Source organism: Ciconia boyciana, chromosome 8 (assembly GCF_034638445.1).
Source record: "Ciconia boyciana chromosome 8, ASM3463844v1, whole genome shotgun sequence".
In the NCBI taxonomy this organism is placed as follows: Eukaryota; Metazoa; Chordata; class Aves; order Ciconiiformes; family Ciconiidae; genus Ciconia; species Ciconia boyciana.
This window is the reverse complement of record NC_132941.1, coordinates 38,081,737-38,102,346: the sequence shown is the minus strand read 5'-3', so window position 1 is coordinate 38,102,346 and position 20,610 is coordinate 38,081,737. Positions and strand designations below refer to the sequence as shown.

Below are 20,610 nucleotides of genomic sequence, written 5' to 3'. Positions count from 1 at the left end.
CAACAACAACAATCAGCTCCATTATAGAGCTGAAAATATGATTCAGTTCATTAAGAAAAACAGACTAACCAAGATACTGATCAAGTTCAGACATACTTCCTCCTCCTCCACCTGAAAAAGCTAATTTCTTTATCTAGAATCTGCTAGACTACATCTAAATTATAGAGAAACTACTGAGTAAAATAATTTCTTTTGTCCAGAATACAATTTGCTGAACTCAAACACTAATGGGTTCTTGCATCAAACTAAAATCATGTTTTTCACACTTACTTTCTCAAGATTATGGAAAAAAAAAATCCTTTATAATAGCAACTTCTGTTGAGATCCATGAAAGACTACATGCAGAAAGTGGCAAAATCTCCTTGGAGAGTTTGTTAAAAGATTCCTAAACCTTCCAAATACTCCTTAGAGAGGGTAAGATTGTTCAGATAACTTTGGTATTATATTCATAAATATTAATATTTTTTTCTACATCAAACCCAAGCTTCACATCATCATTTAAAGTACACTGAAATTTTAAATTATGCCAGATGCAAAATGATGGGGAAGAGTTTTGATTTTTAGTGAAGTATGTATTTCTGTGTCATTAGAGACATCAATACAGCCTTTGTAATAAATAGCAACTCAGATAAGATTAACCTACAAGAAGCAAATGGCAACTTTCTCTACTTATTCCATTACCTGACCGTTTGCCTGTGGATTTACTTTCAGGTGATAATACAAACATGCATTAATACAAACAGGTATTAATAATAAAATGGTTTAACATAATCACTTTTTTTTTACCTCACCCTCAATTAACTCATGTCCATATAGTCAAAGGACTAACCTAAGGAAATGGTCATCTCAATTTTTTTCAAAAATGGTCATTGATTTTGGGTGCCCTACAACTAAAGATAAAATGCAAGCACTCACCATCTCCACACAGGCCCTAGTGAATGTAATTTCTCATGATGTATCATCTTCTAGGGTAACTTATTTCAAATAAAACATTGTATAAACGACAACAATTCCGACCTCTGATCGAAATTAAACACTGATTTTGGTTTATGATAATGATTCTACAAGGTGCAGCTTAACAGGGAAGACCCACAGCATTTAAGTTGGACATAGATCTGAGAGCTCTCAAATTCTGTGAATGAGTCTTCTGCTTCTTGAAAAGTTCGCTACACTGTGACAGTTTGATTAAATGATATTTCTATACCTTGCCTTTCTTCCACTACTATTAGCCCAATAATACCTATATAAATGTTTATAATAGAATAGCTTCTTCCATCATATAAATTGAAACAAATACACAAGTATAAAGCACAAAGACTGTATGAGGGTTTATAATGGTAATGCCAGAAAACAAACAAAAAACATTAAACCAAGTGTACTGGTAAGATATTTTTAAAAGTAGATCAGTCCTTATCAGCAAATAACAGGATTAGACTCTCTTTTCTAGCTGTAGCCAATAGACAACACTGTTCTTTATCTAACCTAAGTACAGGAAAAACTTCTGTGAAGTAAAGCAATTAATAGCTGACTTCAAATATGAGTAAACTGTATTAGCAAAGCTCAGAGGAATTCAATTTTACATTTAATCCAGACTAATTCATCCAACTCTCATTACCTTTAGCAAATTACTGTACAAAGCTTTTGCGTACAAAAAGATAAGTTAGCTCCCTTAGACTATGAAGGAAAATCATCCATCATAAGAAAGGGGACTGCAGACCTAATAAAGCCTATTCTGTTAAAAGATAACATTAAAATGTGCTTGCTGCAATGTGTATATCTCCTAAGAGAAAAGGTTCCCACATTGCAGAGCTAAGTTTACATCCTTGTGAGCAGACTGATAGTAAATCTGATTAATTTTGTCCTATTCTGGGCTTCATATCTGCTTTCATCCTTATGCTTCAGTACTGCTGGAATGAGAACAGCTGTGAATGGGCATGTTACTATCAGCACGCTCTTTAGAGGATCTGTACATGGGGTCTGATAGCAGTCTAAATAAGTCTGCTCCTATTCTGAAGAAAGGAAAAATGACAATTTCATAAATCTTCTGTCAGTATTTAGCATTTTATTTTCAGCAACATTTCCATCATCTGCCTCTGAATTCCATCTTCTTCATTCCACAAAAATGTATTCAAAGGGAATGCAAGCTGTAGCTTAAATTAAATTAGGTAATTGCATTTTTTTTTTCAATATACGACTTTAGATTTTATGCAGAGGTTAAATTGTATTAACACTTCTGGAATCACATCACGTGCAGTAAAAACAAAATGGTATCTTCTCCTCTGTTCTCTTTCTGTTCCAGGCTCCAGCTTGCTATATTCCAAAGAAGGTTAAAGTTCAGGAGAAGGCAAAAATGATTTTAAGCTGCCTTAATTTTCCTCCAGGTTTAGACACCCAAGCAGAAGTCATCTTTGTTTTGAACTACATTTCCAAGTTACCCTCAGGCTGCTTTGCACCTTAAGGAAGCACTGAGCCAAGGCCTGAGCCAGGTCCCATATCCAACATAAGAATTCCTATAAAGCTGTAGAAGGCGATCAATGCACTAGGTCTATGCATATCAAATCCTGAAAAAATGGGAATTCCTATAAATAACATTTGAACAACTTACGTCTTCTGTACATAATATAACAGCAAAGGAATAGGTAAATTGCCATCTACCATTTTATTTTGACCCTTGCTAAGCAATTTTCTGATAAAAGTTTCTGTCCAAAAATTCAATTTTTATCTAGAAAGAGAATGGGGAATATGAACTGCAGGATCACAAAGAAAAAGTCACAGTTAAAAATAAGCTGAAACAAAATGACAAACAAAAGTTGTAGTTTTCATGGGTTGTAACTGACAGAGCCACCAGTGTGTTTATTTAGGATGCACTCTAGTGGACACACATATAACAAAATCAAAAAAAGATACAAATGTTATGAAAAGATGGAAAATGAAAGCCACATGTTGGAAGTAATTATTAGAATTATTTACTAGCATGTTTTAAAATACTGTCTTATAACTTGAACATATTTCCTAATTAAATATGAAGGCTGTACGAAGGCTGAAATTTTCATAGTCAACATGACTGGACATGAAAAGTAAGTGGACACAAGTTACTTACAATTTTTGAAAATTTTAATCTAAATAACAAGATTCAGTTATACATACTGGCTCAAAAGAGAAACTCCATCTATTTATCCAGTTCCTTCATCCCTTTAAGATTGGCACAAGAAGCTGCTGTGCATACAGTGTTAACAGGTGTAATTAGAACTGTTGTATCTTAAAATGTGGCCTTAAAATGATACTAATTTAACTGTTACTAATAAATATAATCATAAACTGTGACAAAATTGATTTACTGGAACATCAACCATAAGGGCATATTCATTCCACAGAAAAGGTTCTTGACTGTCATAGAAATTGCAAACCTATACCGATGCAGAATAAATGTAGATAGCAAAGACTGACCACCTAGTCACAAAAGTATTTCCATTTTTCGTTACTTAAAAAGTTACAAAAAGAGTTCTAATTATTTATACCTGGAAAGTGATATTTTTCCCTTTGGATTTTAAAGTTGTTCATACAAGACATGCTAATTAAAACCATCCAAAAAGCAATATGGCAATAAAGAGGGCAACGGGATTTTTTTAATAAATGTACTTTATTAAGTGAAAAATAATATATTGCTATACTAGAAATCAATAGTGCTTACCTTTTTAAAAATTGATAGGATTATGCCTAGTATAAGCCACATGAACAGAACAAGTTATTTAGAGCAGAAAAATATTTATTACATGATTGACCTTTGCCTATTTTGATTGACCTTGGGTATATAGATATTTTTAACAGTTTGCCAAAGCTAGAAAAACCCTTAAAGCTAGTTATAATATAAACAAATTAAAGTGAAATTATCCTAAAAATCTCTTTCATCCCAAAACTGAAGAATGCAGTGAATGCACTAACTATGCCCTGAATTTGTAATGAAGAGTATTTTCATTATACGATATCGGCAATGACTTAATTGTCCAACTAACCTGTATTATTAGAAGACACTGAAATGCAAAGGCACGTTTTAACCAAGCAGTGTAGGATTTCTTAATGCTGGTGTCTTTTCCATTTATAATGAACAGACACGGAACATTCTTGACAACCTGTACCAAGACATCAGTGATTACAGAACTTTGTTCTTATAAAAATTAATGCAATCTTTAAGGACTATAAAACTTATTTTTATAGATAAATATGGATCAAGCTAAATATTCTTCAATTTTTTTAGAAGTGAAGCTTTGAGAACTAATAATGGTATTTAGTAAAGACAAAGATGTAGTTTATTGATTTGCAAACTCAAGACAAATGCAGGAAAGATTATTTTAAGACTTGACTAATCAAAACTGATATGCAGATGCTTGCAGCTCACCTAATATCAGGTTATTATAAAGCCTAGAGCAAACACCTAGTGTTACAAAAAGCACCTCATGATTTCTAAGAGACACAAGATCTTTTAGTACATCTGTCTACTGAGTCACTTAGAGTTGAATTTATCTCTTCCAGATAAATTGAAAAATCTTCTGATTTGATTTTTGCATCTAGTTTGATGTGCAGAACTCTTTCTCCATCTTCTAATCTACAGAGCATTCCCTCTTTCTATCAGAAACCATTCAAATTCTTGGGAAATCCTTTTTCAATAATATTTTATTCTTTTAATATTGATACAAATTATCATATTGTAGTCTCTACTCCAAAATAATCTTGACACATTAATTATATCTATAATGATTATGTTGTTACACTTCAAGAAACAATGGGCAATAAGTAGAAAATATATTTACTGCTTTCATTTCAATTGCAGTTTTCTTCCTCTGAGTCAGCCGTGCTAGCTACAATAGCTTAAGAACAAAAAGGAAGCATCACGTGCCAGAACTAACAGACTTTATACAAACACCCAGAAAGCACAGAAGCTGACCAACAGGTATGTAAATCAGTTCTATATATAAAATACATAAATTAAGACATTACACTTCAGGATCGGCAAGTAATGAGTAGAAAGTATATTTACTGCTTTCAGATCAGTTGGGAACTTTCGTGTTCTGATTCTGTCATGAGATCTGTTATACTCTAAAAACAAAAAAGAAATTCTATCAGTTGCCAGCATTAACTGAACTTTGTAAAAAGAAAAACAGAGGAAAAAAGAAAAAGAAAAAACCCACATCACAGACAAGTCTGTATTCATCAATATAATTATCTATTCTTCCATTCAGTGAAATATGATGAAGTTTATCACCAGACTTTTATTATAAAATCCAGCGAGTCTGGATGACATATTATGATTCTGAGAACAGAATAGTTTCAATAGTACAAGTCTATATATTTTAAATTTATTGATCTGTTCTTAATTTGTAGTTTAATTCAACAAACACTTTACTGTAAAACCTGAAATAACATCACCAAAGGCCAATGTAATCCAACTTTAAACAACTTTTGGCATGAAAACTTGGAAGATGGCACATATAAGGAGAAGCAGGTAAGTTTACTACTCTTTTTCACTTCTGGTTTTGCAATTCACTTATTTAAGAACACATAAAATATGCCTGAAGTCTCAAGAATACTTTTTAATATGTAATTATCAGAAAACTATAAAAATGTGGGTTATATAAGACCTTGAGAACTCATAATCTGATTTACCTTAGTGAAAAAAACACCTGTGAAAACCTGACCCTAAGAATCGTCCTAAGTATGTTCATAAATATATTTAGAGAACACTTCTAAAACAGGCTGTTATTAAAGTAACCTTAAGCATAAAGCATATTAATAACACAATATAAATTCTGAGCTAGAATTACATTACTGATACCAGAAATTAAGTGAGCAAATTATTAAGGCTAATAAAGGAAAAAGGGTTCTGATAATGATGTACTAAAAATAGTATATCAAAATCTCAAGTCATACTACTTGGAATACTCTAACTGGAAAAAATCAGACAGATATCAGTATCTTTATGACCAGTGAATACTCATACAGCTGAGTGATTTCACAGGAGTTGGCAGTATCTGTTAAAGGTACTGCCATGGCTTATAGTAAACGAAGGCTGATTCATGGCCTCTCATTTCCCTGAACTGTCAAGTATAAAAGGAATATAAAAAAAAAAAAAAAAGAAAAGAAAAGAAAGCTGGGCATAGAAGATGTCTGAGGATCACAAGACAGAGCCATAGTTGTAGTACTGAAAGCAGTACATTCATGTTGGCTCAAGGCTCAGAAAACGTGATTCTCAGCAGGTCCTAGCCTTAGTGAGCACTGGGTGTCCTTAGTATCTGATCTTTTACTTTAAATGTTTGCTCAGGTATCTCTGCACAAGAGTGTGTTCTGCTGCACAAAAAATATACTTCACACCAACCAGAAAAATATAAATAACTTGAATCATTCAAAAAGGAGTCATCTTTTGTGATTTAGTACATGTTGTATATAACTACCCATTCACATGCCAAAGGAAGGCTACCTCCTCTCTGAGAATACTCATACTTCCATTTTTAACACATTTAAATACAAAAGGGCATTTTAAATCTTGAGGATTTAGTCAGCCAACACCAGACAGTCTTTTAGAATGGCTTAACTTGTACCAGAGAACAGGCTAAGGACAGTTTGGAGGTTGTGGCCAAAACACCATCCCTTAAAACCACAGGAGAGAACCAGCACAGTCTCAACTGCAACAGTTTTAACCTTCCATATGTCAGCACAGAAAAACAAATGTGTAAGAATCAATCATTTCTAATCTCCCTGTTCTTTCTAAACACTTACCTCAAACTGTCCATTCTCATCTAGCTCCTCAACTCTGGTCAGATTAGGCGCTCCAGGTCTATCTGTGAGTTCGGCTATCGTCTTTTCATTTTCCTATGGTAATGAAAAGCAGTTTTCAGTTAAAAGTATTCCATGTCATGAATACTTACCTACAGAGACTATTTCAGATGTGTTAAAATGACATTATGTAGTAATATAAAGATAATACTTTAGATGCATGCTATACAAATGTGTTAGTATGCGAATATGGTCTTTGTATGCTTGTTAAGACTATTTGTATCAGGTTTTTTTAAATAACAGGAATTTTGGTCTAAATTTCTACATATTCATTTTTCCTGTCACTTTCATACTGTCAACTTTCTACAGTTATGTTCTGTAGGTATTTTAACAGAGTGCTCTAAAAATGTACATATCTTCAAAATATGATGTGCTCCACATAAATTTAAGAGATATTCACATTTAAAAGCTTTCTTGAGATAAACATGCCAATTATCAGTGTATGTTTTTACTGAAATAGCATTAAAAGACCATACATTTACACAGACATCTGTATACGCATTCTTCTGTTAGTATAAATTCCTGTGCACCAGGAGGATTTCAGAATCAGAAGGCATCCCAATTCCAAACCACAGTTCCTTTTCCAGGTACAGCAAATGGACTTTGCGCTGACACACAGTAAAACAATACCATCTAGACACTTAAATTAGACACGCTTAAGTTATAATACTTTCTCATAAATACCATCAAGGAATGTGAAAGCATCAACTAAGCTGACCTTACACTTAATTTTGCAATAAATTTATGCTCTGTTCTGAATATAAGCTAAATAAACCTGATGGATAGAACAGACCAAAATTCAAGTATAAAGCCCAGACTGGAAGCATGGTGTTAGACATTCTTTCCCCATTTTCACAATTTTTTTTAATTATTATTTGTTAGTTCAACACCCATGGGCTTCTGCCTTGTGTTTCGTATTTAGTGCCTGCATCTGGAAAAGACAGCTGATTAACAGTATTTTCAAACCATGGACTAAGCTTTGGCTTAAACCTCTTGATCTTTCTGCTGCAACAGCATTTCGTCTTCTTCATTCTGCAGTTCCAGCTCCTCACGTTCTTGTTCCAACTGACCCTGCAGTCAGTTTAAGAAAGGACAAATTAGAAGGAAAAAAACCCACATTCATCTTCCCCACCCCACTGCTTACAATGTATTTCATGATTGAAATCTTAAATAAAATTAAAAAGGAAGCATAAAACATAACTGCAATGTTAATAACATAAAGCCCTTTCAGTACCATCTGACTAAACATTTTCATGGGTTTTAGACTCGCATGGATAGAAAGGCTTTACTACCAAGAGGAAGAAGAAATAGACAACTGAAGTTAGTGCACACGCTTAAGATACTGTCTCATTCCTCATGCTCTTTATCAGTCTATATTCATTATTTCCTATACTTTGGATTAAGCTCTTTGATACTTCCTATAGTATCTAGTGCAGACAGATGAATCCACATAGAATCAAGATTGGTATGCAAATAGAATATAGAAAAGATTAGTACACAATGCCATTAACATTAAACATCTTTATCATCAACCTTTAAAATTTCCAACTGGAAATATCTAATACAAAGTGTTTATTATTTGTGAGCCTGAGTCCTATTGCATCAAAACTTCAGAAACTGCATAACCTAAGCATTCACATTCAACAACACTAGGGCCTAGAGAACACTGTTGTAGCATTCTGTGAGCAGTTACTACAAACATTGCCATATTGTAGTAACTAGTTTTCACATTCCTTTTTGGTACGTATAATCAAAACATGCCTGAGTACGTGACTATAGCCAAAATTGTGAGTTAGGTTAAAAAACGTGTCTAATGTGAGTATTGTTCAACGTCTTTCCCTTGGTCCCTATCTTTCCCTTAAAATAATAAAAATTTATTTTCCCTTACATGAAACAATTTATTTAATTCTCTGTGAATTCTCTCTAGACACAATCTCATATTCTTGATTCCATTTACTGTTTTAAATGACTCATGATATCCTTAAGCACATAACTTTTGGCCTGCAAATTAGTAAATTCCAAATTTAGAAAGTGCAAGTGAAATAGAATAAATGCATCTTACACTAGAACTGGGCTTAACAAGATCAGCACAGATTTAAAATTACACTTTTGATTTTAACATCGTGAAAGTCAGCCATGTAAAAAAATCCAGTCAGACAATGTCGACATTACCACTGCAACAGAGGCTATTACACGTGTGGTCAAATTCACAGGACTCCTTCATAAAAGATAGCTAGAAACACAGGTGTTATCTTTATTTCTCATATTTCAAGTCCACATAGTATAGGATTCAAATTGCTTTATGCCAAGAGAATGCTCAGGTAGCTAAGGAAAGAAAAAGGCACGTCATTGGATCAGGCTATAAATACTGCTTAAATATGCAGTCTTCGTTCACTGATTCCCAACCATTTTCAGGACTCTATAATTGCGTATACATTCTCCTTATCTGTTTTTTTCTTACTGATATTATATTGAAGTAGCTTGAGACAATGATCAGTTATTACTCCCAGGCCTCCTAGCAGGAGCGTCAAAATTTTTTGCAATGATTTCTAGCTTTATTTGCACCAGCTCTTGTTCATAATTAACTACAGAAGACAGTCTACTTATTTTAAGTTACTTCTCACGCAAGTCTTAAAGTGCTTGCTTTTCACCTTAGGCTCCTTCATTTTTTTTTTATATCATTTTTCCGCATAGTATGTAAGTTTTCCTTCCCATGTGCTGACTAATCATTTCAGTTATTATTTAGAAAAGTGAGATTAAAGTACTTGTTTTATGCTACCTTCTATGAAAATCATTATAACAGAGATTGGAAGTATACAGAGAGCTAAAAGATGCCACAGCATCATACACTATTTATAATTATCTATTATTAAGTATTATTAACCTGACGTTGTTCTTCAAGTTTCCACTGGATCATTAGCTCTTCTTCCTTCATTTTTCTTAACATTTCAAGTTCTTCCAGGGCTGCCTCCCGTTCTTGTTCCAGCTCAATCCTCTCCAACATTCTCTATTTCAGAGATAACACAGGATCAATTAAAAAAATAACAAGATATTAAATAGCGTGAATTATATCGTCATGAATTTTTCTGCCCCAGATGGATCCACCTTTTTTTCTTCATCTAAGATTCTTCTGTAATTGTAAATCCAATGTGCCAGATACTCTATTGGATCTGCTGGCCGATGCTCTACCACCTCTGCCAGTCCCTTTTTCAAGCAACTTCCCAGGCATCTCTTCAGATACTGAGACTCCATTCACATCTAGTAACAACAAAGAGACAGACATTAGCCATCAATGTCAGAATTCAATTAGGGTTTTTAAGAATTATTGCCTCAGGCACCAAATACCGAATATGACACTACTCTTTTTATTAACCTGCCAATCAATAGAAGAAAGTTATTTAAATTTAACATTGGTTTAGTTCTTAAAACACCAGTGACAGATCAGTTATACCAAGCACTGCAGAAAAAATGCTCAACCCCCCTCTTACTCTTTAGGCACACATAATTCAGAAACTGCTTGGAAATATGCTGGTAACTCTAGGTCAGCATGATAGCAAAAAAACTCAAAACCACAACAGCACATGGAAAACTTCTATAGGGATATTTGAAGAACAGCAAAGTAGCTCTGTGAATGATTAAGGACATATTTTACTCCGAACTAACAAAGCTATCTTTAGGATATGCATGCAAGACCAGGCCCTGAAGCAATCACTCCAGAGTTATGAAAGGAACAAATCTCCGCACACACGAGGTTTTACTGGCCCTGTGCTAGTAAGCACATAAAACATCCAAAACCCGATTTCTGCAACGCTGAAACACCCTTCGTTTGCTGTCAAGGGGACTGAACCCGTCTGGCCCGGAGGAGGCAGCCGATCCCTCACTAGGAACGGCGCCCGTCGAGCAGCAGGTCCCCACGAACACGCCGCGCAGCTCTGCGCCACACGGCCCGTCGGCAGGAGAGAGCCAGGGCACTTCACACTGCCCTGTGCGAAACGCCGCGGATGTAAAACCTCTCTCACCCTCCCCGTGCACACCGGCTCCTGAGGTGGCGGGCCGGGAGCTAGCCGTCAGGGCCCTGAGGCTAGTAGACCTTAATTGTCCTGACCGTTTTCACCTGGAGCCTCCACCCACGTCCTCTGCCCCCGGGCTCCATTTAAGCACAGGCTGGAGCCTTTACCTCTCCCCTGAGCTACGCGCTGGGCGGGCCTGTTCCTGGCCCTGCTCCTGTGGTGCTGTTCGCATTTCCTGGGTGGGACCTGGCACGTTACCCTGCCTCGCCCGGTGCTCCGCGGACTGTCGCTAGGACCCGGTGCTGTCACCGCCCTGCCTCTAGCGCGGTGCGCTGCGCGCTGTCGGTGAGGTAATTAGCCGGCCTGCGCTGTGGCCGCCCTCGGCTCCCCGCTCGCCTTCCTTCAGAGAGCAGCCCCGCTCCCGCTGCTCCCTGGCACTAGCTCCCGGAGCCCTGAGCGCAGCCCCGGGACGGCAGCCTCCACCACACACCCCCGCTCCTGCCGACCGCCTGTCTCCAGCCCAGGGGCTGCTGGGCGCCTCTCCCCCGGCTCCAGCGCCGTAACGGCCGCTACACCGCCCTGCGCGGAGGCTCGGGGGAGGCGCGCGCCGCCCCAGAACGCGCTGGGTTGCTAAGCAACACCGCTCGCGAGCGCACCGCGAGCCGGGAGGCCCCACCACCACCGTGGCCGGCAGGAGGCACGCGATTGGAGGAAGGGGCCGGCGGCAGAGCGGGGCGGTGCCGGGGGGGCGGTGCCAGCCGCCGCCTGCCGCCCGGTCGGTAGCGGGCCGCGGCGCCGGGCGCGGGAGGGGAGTCCCGGGACAGCGTCCGGCGGCCGCATCCTTCGCGGGAGCGGGGGGTGAACCACCGAGGACAGCCGAAACGGCGCGTCCGCTACCGCGCCTCGGGGTGGCGGTGGGGTCTTCCTAGGAACAAACCCATGTTCGATGCGTTTAGCGCCATCTCTCCATGAACAGTTTCCTTTCTAACGGAGGAGGTTTCCACAAAACGGAAAAGCATCTCTAATCAGTCCTGATGCAATATACTGGCAACGGACAGATCCTTCCCGTTTAATTTATAGACGGAATAATTCTATGTGTGTGGGTACGCACATGTAGATAAAGACTAGAAAACAATTTAGGGAAGAAAATATTCTCGGAGTTTTTGCATAAGGAACCCGAGCTAACACCGAATAAGGGCTTTGTAGCCAAGTACAGGCTACCTTTTTAAACAAAGCTGTGATCTCCCATGCTTGGAGTTAGCCTTCCAGTATTAAAGCAGACGGATCTTTCCTCCTCATTGACAAACTATTTGGCCGACATTCACCTCGCATTTGGCCAGCTGTTTGTTCTACTGGCAACTTTTAATCGGGTATTAAAAAACTCCGCAAATAATTGCTGCTGCAAGAATTAATTCAGTGTCTGTATTAATTCTGAAGCTTAATTGCACTAACATTATCCTGGTCTTTCCCTAGCGGAAAGGAAAGACTGCAGAATGAATTCTTTCCAGAAGGAAAGGCTGCGTCGGAGTAATGAAGCATACAGCTGATAACACTGACTTGTGAAAGGTAAGAAGCTGGCGTCAGTGTTTCTGACATACTACCGAGTAGGTGGAAGACGCTGCCGGGAGCAGGTATTACGGTGCTGGCCGGAGGATGTCGCTGGCGCTCTGCGAACACGTTTCACGGGCCGGCAAAGGCGCAGCCGCCTTCACCGCCGGGGCGGAGGGGAAGCCCACCCCCGGGCTGCGGCTGCCCTTCCAGAAGCGGCCGGCGGAGGTGCCCCGCCGCCGCCCTCCGAGGAGCGCTGCTCCCTCAGCCCGGCCGCCCCGGCGCCGCCGCGCATGCGCGGCGCCCGGCGGCGGTTGGGCGCCTGTGCGGCGATGGCGGCGGGGCGCGGCGTGGCGGCCGAGGCCTGCGTGGGGCAGGTGGTGCTGCCTGGGGACGTGCTGCTCCTCCCCGCCCACCCCGACGAGGACGGGGAGCGGCTGCGGCTGGGCGCCGGGGCGGCCCCGCGGGGCCGGCTGCTGTGCGGGCCGGGCCTGCGGCGGTGCGCGGCCGGGCTGCTGGTGACCAAGTGCGGCCTGCTGCGGCACCGCCAGGCGGGCGGCGGCGCGGTGGCGGGAGGCGCCTACTGGGTGGACTCGCAGCAGAAGCGGGTAGGGGCGCGGAGGGACCGCGTGGGCGGCGGGGGGGAGCCCCCGTCTTGTCCGCGCTTAACCGACCTGTTTTTCCACGAACCCTGTTTGCAGTACGTTCCGGTCAAGGGCGACCACGTAATAGGAATAGTGACGGCCAAAGCGGGAGACGTGTTCAAGCTGGACGTCGGTGGGAGCGAGCAGGCGTCTCTGTCCTACTTGGCCTTTGAAGGGGCCACGAAGAGGAACAGGCCAAATGTGCAGGTAATACTTTTGTTTATTGGAGGTAACGCTTCAGCAATGCCGGTTGGTGGTGCTTCTGTTACGTTTTAGTAGTTTTTCTTAGCAAAAGGTATTATACGTCGCATGTAAGAGGAGGAGCCCAGGTTTATTTGCAGTGGTTTTGTTGCGTCCCTCCTTGGAGGTTTTTGCACGATTAGGTTTCTTAAAAGAACATGTAACTAGTGCGATTTGCTGTCTGTCGGATGGCAGGCTTTTTCACTCCTTACACTTTAACTTTCCCGTAATACTGCCAGCAGTAGATGCAGTTCATGACTAATGTGCATCCAAGGGGGCACTCTGAAGTTAAGGTTTTAAAACAACCTTTTACAGCATCTGGTATTGATAGAAAACAGTTGGTTTTTTAATAACACTGTCATAAACAGTTGTGTGGCACCTGCATGCCACAGCTTCTGCATTGAACTGAAATACCATCACCAGAATGTAAAAATGGACTGTAAAAAAAACAAAATAGCTTAGTGTGATGTTGTTGTTGTCGTCCTGATAAATGATTACAAGAGGAGGTTGCTTAGACTTTTAATATCCTTAAAGTCTGAAGAAAGAGTAATTAATGTTTGGTATTTAAAAAAGAAGAGGACTACTCCATGAAGTAAAATTCTGTACTTTTTTGTCTTTCAAGTTGCAGTAGTGATACAAGATATTTGTTCCTAGTGGATGTTTCCTTTAGTAGAAGAAGAGAAAATGAAAATTCCTATTATACCAGTTTATTTTTCTGTTATCAATATTTTAAAATTATTTTGTGGCCTCATGGGAGAATCTTTATCAACTGAGTATTTCTTACAAATGTGCAGTATAATCTTCTCTAATACTTTTGCTTTTTGACACTGCTTTGTTTAGGTGGGAGATCTTATTTATGGTCAGTTTCTTGTAGCAAATAAAGACATGGAACCAGAGATGGTCTGTATAGACAGCAGTGGAAGATCAAGTGGAATGGGAATAATTGGACAAGATGGCTTCCTCTTTAAAGTTTCTTTAGGTCTAATAAGAAAGTAAGTACTAAGAAAAGTAAGTAGTCACTAACATGTAATATGGTGGGTAGGATTTGCACAAGTATTGCCTCTGAGCAGTGTAGACAAGTTGGTAATCAGAGTGTGTAATTGTTTGAGTGCATTTATACCAGTTTTACTGAATAGAGTGTGGATATTGACCTAGAAGGAGCATGTATTTTCCCCCTTAAGAGATTTAGATACTCTTCTATACTGTGTTGTGTGACATGTTTTAAAAAAAGTGATGTGGTTGCCAAGGCAGTATGGAAAACAAAACCATTGACCTGGGGAAATCAAACATTCAAGCTGGGGTTTCAGGTATGTGCCTACTACCTTGGAGTTTAAAAATTGGAAATGCTTACTGTACTTTTTCTGCTTAATGGGATAGTGGGGGGTGTAAATTTGACTGACAGCTGATTAAAGGGGTCTTTCCATATCAATACACATTATTTTCTGACTTCCAAAGAAAAATAAATTGCATTGAAATAAGGATACAGATAAAAAAATTGTGGGATTTTCATTTAAAACTGACATGTTAATCCAGGAACCACTTCATAAGCTGTTAAATGTATTGTGAACTTTGGAGTTACTTATGCTGATGTAAATACCAGAGTTTTGAGACTATCAAAGAATACCAGATTATATGGATAAATAATAGTCAAGCTTTGTTGCTTTTGGGTAGGATATTTTGGTTTTGTTTTTCTTTGGAAAAGCAATCTGGAGATGCAGAGCAGCTATCTCATACCTGGGTGTTTTAAGTAATGATTTGTCTGGTTTACATGTCCCATCAGAAGTCAGTGTGAACTGACACAAAATATTTTTGCGGCCATTCTGCTTGTTTTCCAAATTTTGTCTGTATGCAAGTAAAGAAATAATTGTATAGTACGAGTAAACTGCTGAATCCCAACATGTTTGTTTCTTCTTTGAGAAAGCCTGTTGAAGTTTGATTTAGTCCTAGATGTCCTAGACAATATTCTTGACACTTCTATTTTTCAGTATGATGTCACCTAATAGAAACAAAATATTCTGTTTACTGCTGTTAATACTGTCTCCTGAAGGAGAAGTGAAGTTGTGTTTTGAAAGACACATCTTCAACTCTGGTGTCAAATTTATAAATACCAGCACTTCAAAAATGTCACTTTGTCAAACAGTGTAGTTTTAGAATTTATTAAATCAGAATTGTTATAAAAGTATCAATTCATTTTAAATTTGTCAGGTATTACTTCTGAATCTAATTAGAAAAAAAACTAAATTCACGAGTGCTATATTTTTTTAGGTGCATATATTTTATGTGAGAGGAAAACTAAAAATCTGGTACTGTATTGCTATTTTGGATGCACATGCAATTTGGTAATCTTACCTTTTGGTCTTGCTTTAATAGCTCCCATAACATCAGTACTGTGGTTTATTATTGATTGATAATAATGTGGTGTCTCTCAAATGTGATCACTTACCTCTTTCTCTGACTTTTTTAAATCTTGTTTACAGACTCTTGGCTCCCAAATGTGAAATAATTCAGGAGTTGTCACAATTGTACCCGTTCGAGCTGGTGCTGGGAATGAATGGAAGAATATGGGTAAAAGCAAAAACAGTTCAACAGACTTTAATTATAGTAAATATTTTGGAAGCCTGTGAGTATATGACTGCAGAACAGAGAAAACAAGCGTTTGCCAAATTGTCAGGGAATTGATAAGAGAAAACCTTGATTATTTGAGATGACTGTAGGGTGTTTGGGTTATTTTTGTATTCAGATTTACATTAAAAGCCATTTTTTAAATGAAGTACTAGACTTTTGTTTTTCTTCAATTCCCTTCTTTATCCACTCAGCTTGTTTTGTCTTGTTAAGGAACTTTGTTTTTACTCACTTTTGTGATTATGAAACCCTGTTTATGTTCTTGAATTTTCTGAGTGATGTGGAGACAGTCTTTAAAAGCTTCCATTAGCTGTGAGGTTTGAGGTGTAACTAAAGTCTTCTGTAAGAAAACTGGTCAATTTGTAAACTGCATATATTTGCTTTTTTAGTCAATATTAAAACTTCAAACAATACATGTTTACTTGAGGTATTGGAAAGTATCCTGCAGGTCATGCATTCTGGTCAGGTGCTCTATTTATACAGTGACAAGAAGTGATTATTTAATATTTTACAAAATTTGGGAACAAATGCAGGTGGAGAATACCAGAAAATAATTACAGGGCATAGCATAAAAAAAGAGGGTGGTTAAGGCAAATAATGAGATAAGACCCAGCATATGGTCACAGTGACCTTACCACTTCCCTAAAAGGTAACTTGGCTAGTAGTCTTAAGGAAGTAGTGATTAGGACCTAGCTTCAGTATGAACATTCAGGAAGCTTGATGGCTTACTGGAGGTAAAAAATACACTTAACAGCAATGCTATTTGAAGTCACTTGCAACTTTTTCGTAAGTGCTTCTTAACAAGAGATTAGGTAAAGACTGCTGCAGCAATAGCCATGTATTTCTCAATTCTAGACATTTTAGATTTGTTTTGTTTAGTTAAGGCATGATGATTCCATGTAACTTTGCTTCAGGTTTAGCAAAATCAGCATTTCTGAAAAAAGCTGTATTAGGCTTCATTGTGTAGTAGTTCCTCACATGCATATAGAAGAAATGGTGTCCTAGGAAGGATAAAGTGTCAGTCTATTTTAATATGTGCATAGTTTGCTACTGCTCTTTTGAGAAAGAGAACCCTGGAGTAATGGAAGGGGAATTAGTGATGGCTGCTTCCTGTGGGAGAAAAGTTTGGCTGTATGTACCAAATTAACTGCATGGGAGCTGTTTAAGCAGTTATTTAGATCTGTGATGTTTTGTGGTTCTTAAGCTGAATAGTTTGATAGCAATAGTTAAAAGAAATTGGAAAAAATGGACTAATTGGAATTAAGATGGTATTCAGGCTTACTCTAAGTGGAAACAAAATTCTTCCTATTTATTCTGTATTTCATCCAAAGTTCAGCCTGTGGTATTTGATACGGTTTTCTTTGGCATCTCTCATTTAAAAATTGCTTCAATTCAGAGCCACTCCTCTGACTCATCTTTAATATGCTTACCTAGGGCTTCCCCTGATTCAATAAAAACACAACTCTAATGGCTTCCATACAAGTCTAATGGCTACAATTCAGAATTCTTTCTGGGTTTCACTGGCCTCCCTATTTAGCATTTAGGGTATTGCTCATCTGGCTTGGTAGATCTTTAGTCATCTCTTTTTTCACCTGTCTTCTCCTAGACGAAGTAACTTTCATTCATATCCCATAAATCCTTTAGGCCTATAATCTATCTCTTACTACACATGAAAAGCTGTAATTTAATAGAGATTTCACTAACTCTGCTCTTCCCTAGTGTTTTTTCAACTTTAGCTAGCTAGAGCCCGTGCAGGTTGTCTGTTATTAGAACAATAGCTGGCATAAGCAGAAAAGCACTTGCCAAATCATCTCAGGAGGCTAACTTTGTTTTCTGTGAATATTCTTGGATCATAATAGTAAAACCACAGGAATGGGGAATGACACAGATCATTTCCTGAAGCGTTGTGGCTTGAAATGCCATTAGCCTTACCATTCCCCCTTTTACCTGTCTAAGCAACTTCCCTTCCCTCCCAAAAGTCTGAGTTAAGCCTAACCTGCAAGATACATGAACAATCCCTGATTTAAAAATGCTGTTTTGGTGGTGCAGCATAGCAAATGGTGACCTTGAAAGTCTTCAACATCATCAGTGTCCTATTTCATACCACTGATTATTCTGTCCCACTGTCAACAGCTTATCACCCAAATATAGCTTTAGTTAAATCAAGAGCAGGAAATAAAGTGCATTAAAACTATGCTTGTTTTAAATTAAACAGAATGGTGTATCTACAGAGTACTTGAGTTTTACCCCCTACACAGTAATTTTAAGTATGTATTACTCTTAAGTTTGTTTCACAATTTATGCAGTGGCAAAAATGACAGTGGATGTGAGCAAAATGGGTGTGGGGAGAAATGCTTGAAAGCAAATACATTTAAACACATTACTAAAAGGCAGCAATATTGGTTTTGTTTTGTTTTTTACTTGGAGAAAAGAAAATTAACTATATTCCTTAAACCAATTACTATCTTTGACAAGCTTTGTCAAACAAAATATTCAGGCAAAATCTGTATGATATTTTTGTGAACTTCTGGTTCTGGCTTGGTGACTAAACTAGTATCACCAAAAAGTGATGCAGAATATAACTTGGTTCTAGGAAGAAAGACTGATCATGAGTTAATGATGTATTCTGCTGGAAATGTTACAGGAAGTCCTTTGCATTCCCATTAAAGGCACATAAACATGTATGTTTCAGGAAATTGAACTTGCAGAAGTGATGCTGTGGACTTGAAATGTATGTTGCTTAGTAGAATGTCTTTCTGTTGAGTTTATCTGCATGATAACTGAAGTCATCATTTAGTCATTCATTTCAGATACTTGGTGACTGTGCGTTGGGTGCTTTGCTATATTGCTTTTCTTTCAAGTTGTGATGAAAGTTAAGTAGTAAAGATTGTAGATGTCAACATGGACACAGTCCGTATCCCCAGAGATGAGCACAATCCCTTAAAAAAAGTTCACAAAGAATTAAATGGAAACCATACACTGAAAATACGAAATATGTAGTTTGTGGCCCTTCCTAGGTTGATGTGTTGTATAAAGACCACAAATAAATGCTAACAGAAAGTACAGATATGCAGTGTTGAAACTAAGTGTGATAGTAAAACATTTGTATTTTGCTCTAGGAGAAGAAAGTTGCACAGACGGACAAATAGTTTAGTAAGAGGATTAAGAGCTTAACTCTAAGGCTATGGTTAGTGTGGCTGTAGCTCTGCTACATTAGAAGTTTACAGGGCCCAACTACTCATTACCACCATACCACCAGAAGTTGCAACTGAGATTTGCTGGCATGTGTATTATAATTCCTAGCCAAGTTCTGTCAAAATGACCCAGATTGGCATCAACACTTTTAATAGCAGAGTTATTTTGTTTTTCTAACACAGATGTTCTTTTAGCAGAAGAGGTCATGGAATTTTTCTCTCATATTTTAAATATTAAGAGCAGCTCATCTACTACTGGAGAAGCATAAATTTGTTAGAGAAAGCCCAGTTCTCTTCCTTAGTGCTTGAACAAATAGTTCTGAGTAACAGCTAAATCAACCAGTAAACCAACAAGTTATTTTGGTTAAATTGGTCACCTCCAAGTTTTACATATATAAAAATATTTGCACCAGTTTTTCTAACTACATACAACCAGCTTGGTGAGATATGTTATTTGACTGAGTATAGAAGCTAGCTGTCTTAATGTAGGACACTTTATTTAGTTGTATTAGTAACACAAGCAGCCTTGTCCTTACTGATGACTTGTATAGATTGCAAGAGGCATAACTGCTATTGAAGTCTATAGTAAGGAATTAAACATGTCAGTTTTGCCCCAACAACTTGAAAGAGAAATAGCCTAGAAACATGTTGGGTGCCTGGATTTCAATAGAAACTATGTAGTAGTTGTGGGTTGTTAACCAGGACCGCTGCAGAATGACTTTTCCTCTGATGTCCTGATCTTGCAGAAGTGCACTTACTGCCTTTTCGGTGCTATCAATATGGGTATTTTGGGGTGTTCAAGAGCCTGTTTTAGCTTATAGAGCCTGAAGCTGCTTGATCACTATTCCAGTGGCTTGAATAGTCATTAAAAATAAATCTCTTTACTAGGCCTCGGTGTCCTACCTAGCATGAGAAAAACTAAAAAATTGGAACAGAGTATATAGCACTGCAGTAAATGGGACAAAGAAAAACTATAGGCCGTGGAGATTCAATTTTGCTTCAATTACAGTTACCTGATGTAAAGATACTAAAGACTGAAGGACAAACAGAAGGACTAATGACCTCATCTGCTCTTTCCAAAGGCTTTGGTTATCTATTGCATTGTCATAAATGGTTGGCTTTTCTGTGATTCAGTGTTTATTAGGCCATTGCCAAAAGAGATTTGTATAAGCATCTGTATACCAGTTAAAAAGACTTACTAATTCCTTCTTCCTGCTCTTGTCCAGATGGAGGGTGTTGCACCCATCTCTTCTTGGTGTTCCACTGTGAACTGCTCATGTGTATGAAACTGATTTCAAAAGACCTCTAGGTCCTTTGGTTTCTTCAGTGGTTACAGCACCCTGATCTTACTTAGATAAATCTAAGATCCTGTGTCCGGACTGTCTGTAGACAGACCGGTGCTTTTATTTCCTGGGAATCAGGATTAGGTTGAAAACACCACCACATGATTACATATCACCATACAGCCTCCAAACAAGAGGTGGCTTTTGCCTGGTCTAGCTGAAGCCTATGTCAGTCTGCATC

General features: G+C 38.4%; 2 protein-coding genes across 8 annotated transcripts; one reads left to right on the top strand and one right to left on the bottom strand.

Moving 5' to 3' along the window:
* Positions 1 to 3,156: 3,156 nt before the first annotated feature.
* On the bottom strand, positions 3,157 to 13,201 carry DYDC1 (DPY30 domain containing 1). Of its 7 annotated transcripts, none has more exons than XM_072871401.1 (6): positions 13,061 to 13,201; positions 9,934 to 10,086; positions 9,713 to 9,835; positions 7,819 to 7,899; positions 6,772 to 6,864; positions 3,157 to 5,094 (listed from the first exon to the last, which is right to left on the bottom strand). In XM_072871401.1, exons 2-6 carry the CDS (start codon positions 10,078 to 10,080, stop codon positions 5,041 to 5,043), a joined length of 498 nt encoding a protein of 165 aa, XP_072727502.1. In that variant the 5' UTR covers positions 10,081 to 10,086; positions 13,061 to 13,201; the 3' UTR covers positions 3,157 to 5,040. The 7 variants fall into 7 exon arrangements, with proteins under 7 accessions (XP_072727502.1, XP_072727504.1, XP_072727505.1 ...); XM_072871403.1 differs by lacking the exon at positions 13,061 to 13,201 and adding an exon at positions 12,440 to 12,611; XM_072871404.1 differs by lacking the exon at positions 13,061 to 13,201 and adding an exon at positions 11,006 to 11,486 and having other exon boundaries at positions 7,819 to 7,901; positions 9,751 to 9,835.
* EXOSC3 (exosome component 3) lies at positions 12,623 to 16,040 on the top strand. The gene is made up of 4 exons (XM_072871395.1): positions 12,623 to 12,994; positions 13,088 to 13,237; positions 14,111 to 14,262; positions 15,748 to 16,040. The coding sequence occupies exons 1-4, from the start codon at positions 12,680 to 12,682 to the stop codon at positions 15,947 to 15,949; spliced, it is 819 nt and encodes a 272-aa protein (XP_072727496.1). The 5' UTR covers positions 12,623 to 12,679; the 3' UTR covers positions 15,950 to 16,040.
* The last annotated feature ends 4,570 nt before the right edge of the window (positions 16,041 to 20,610 follow it).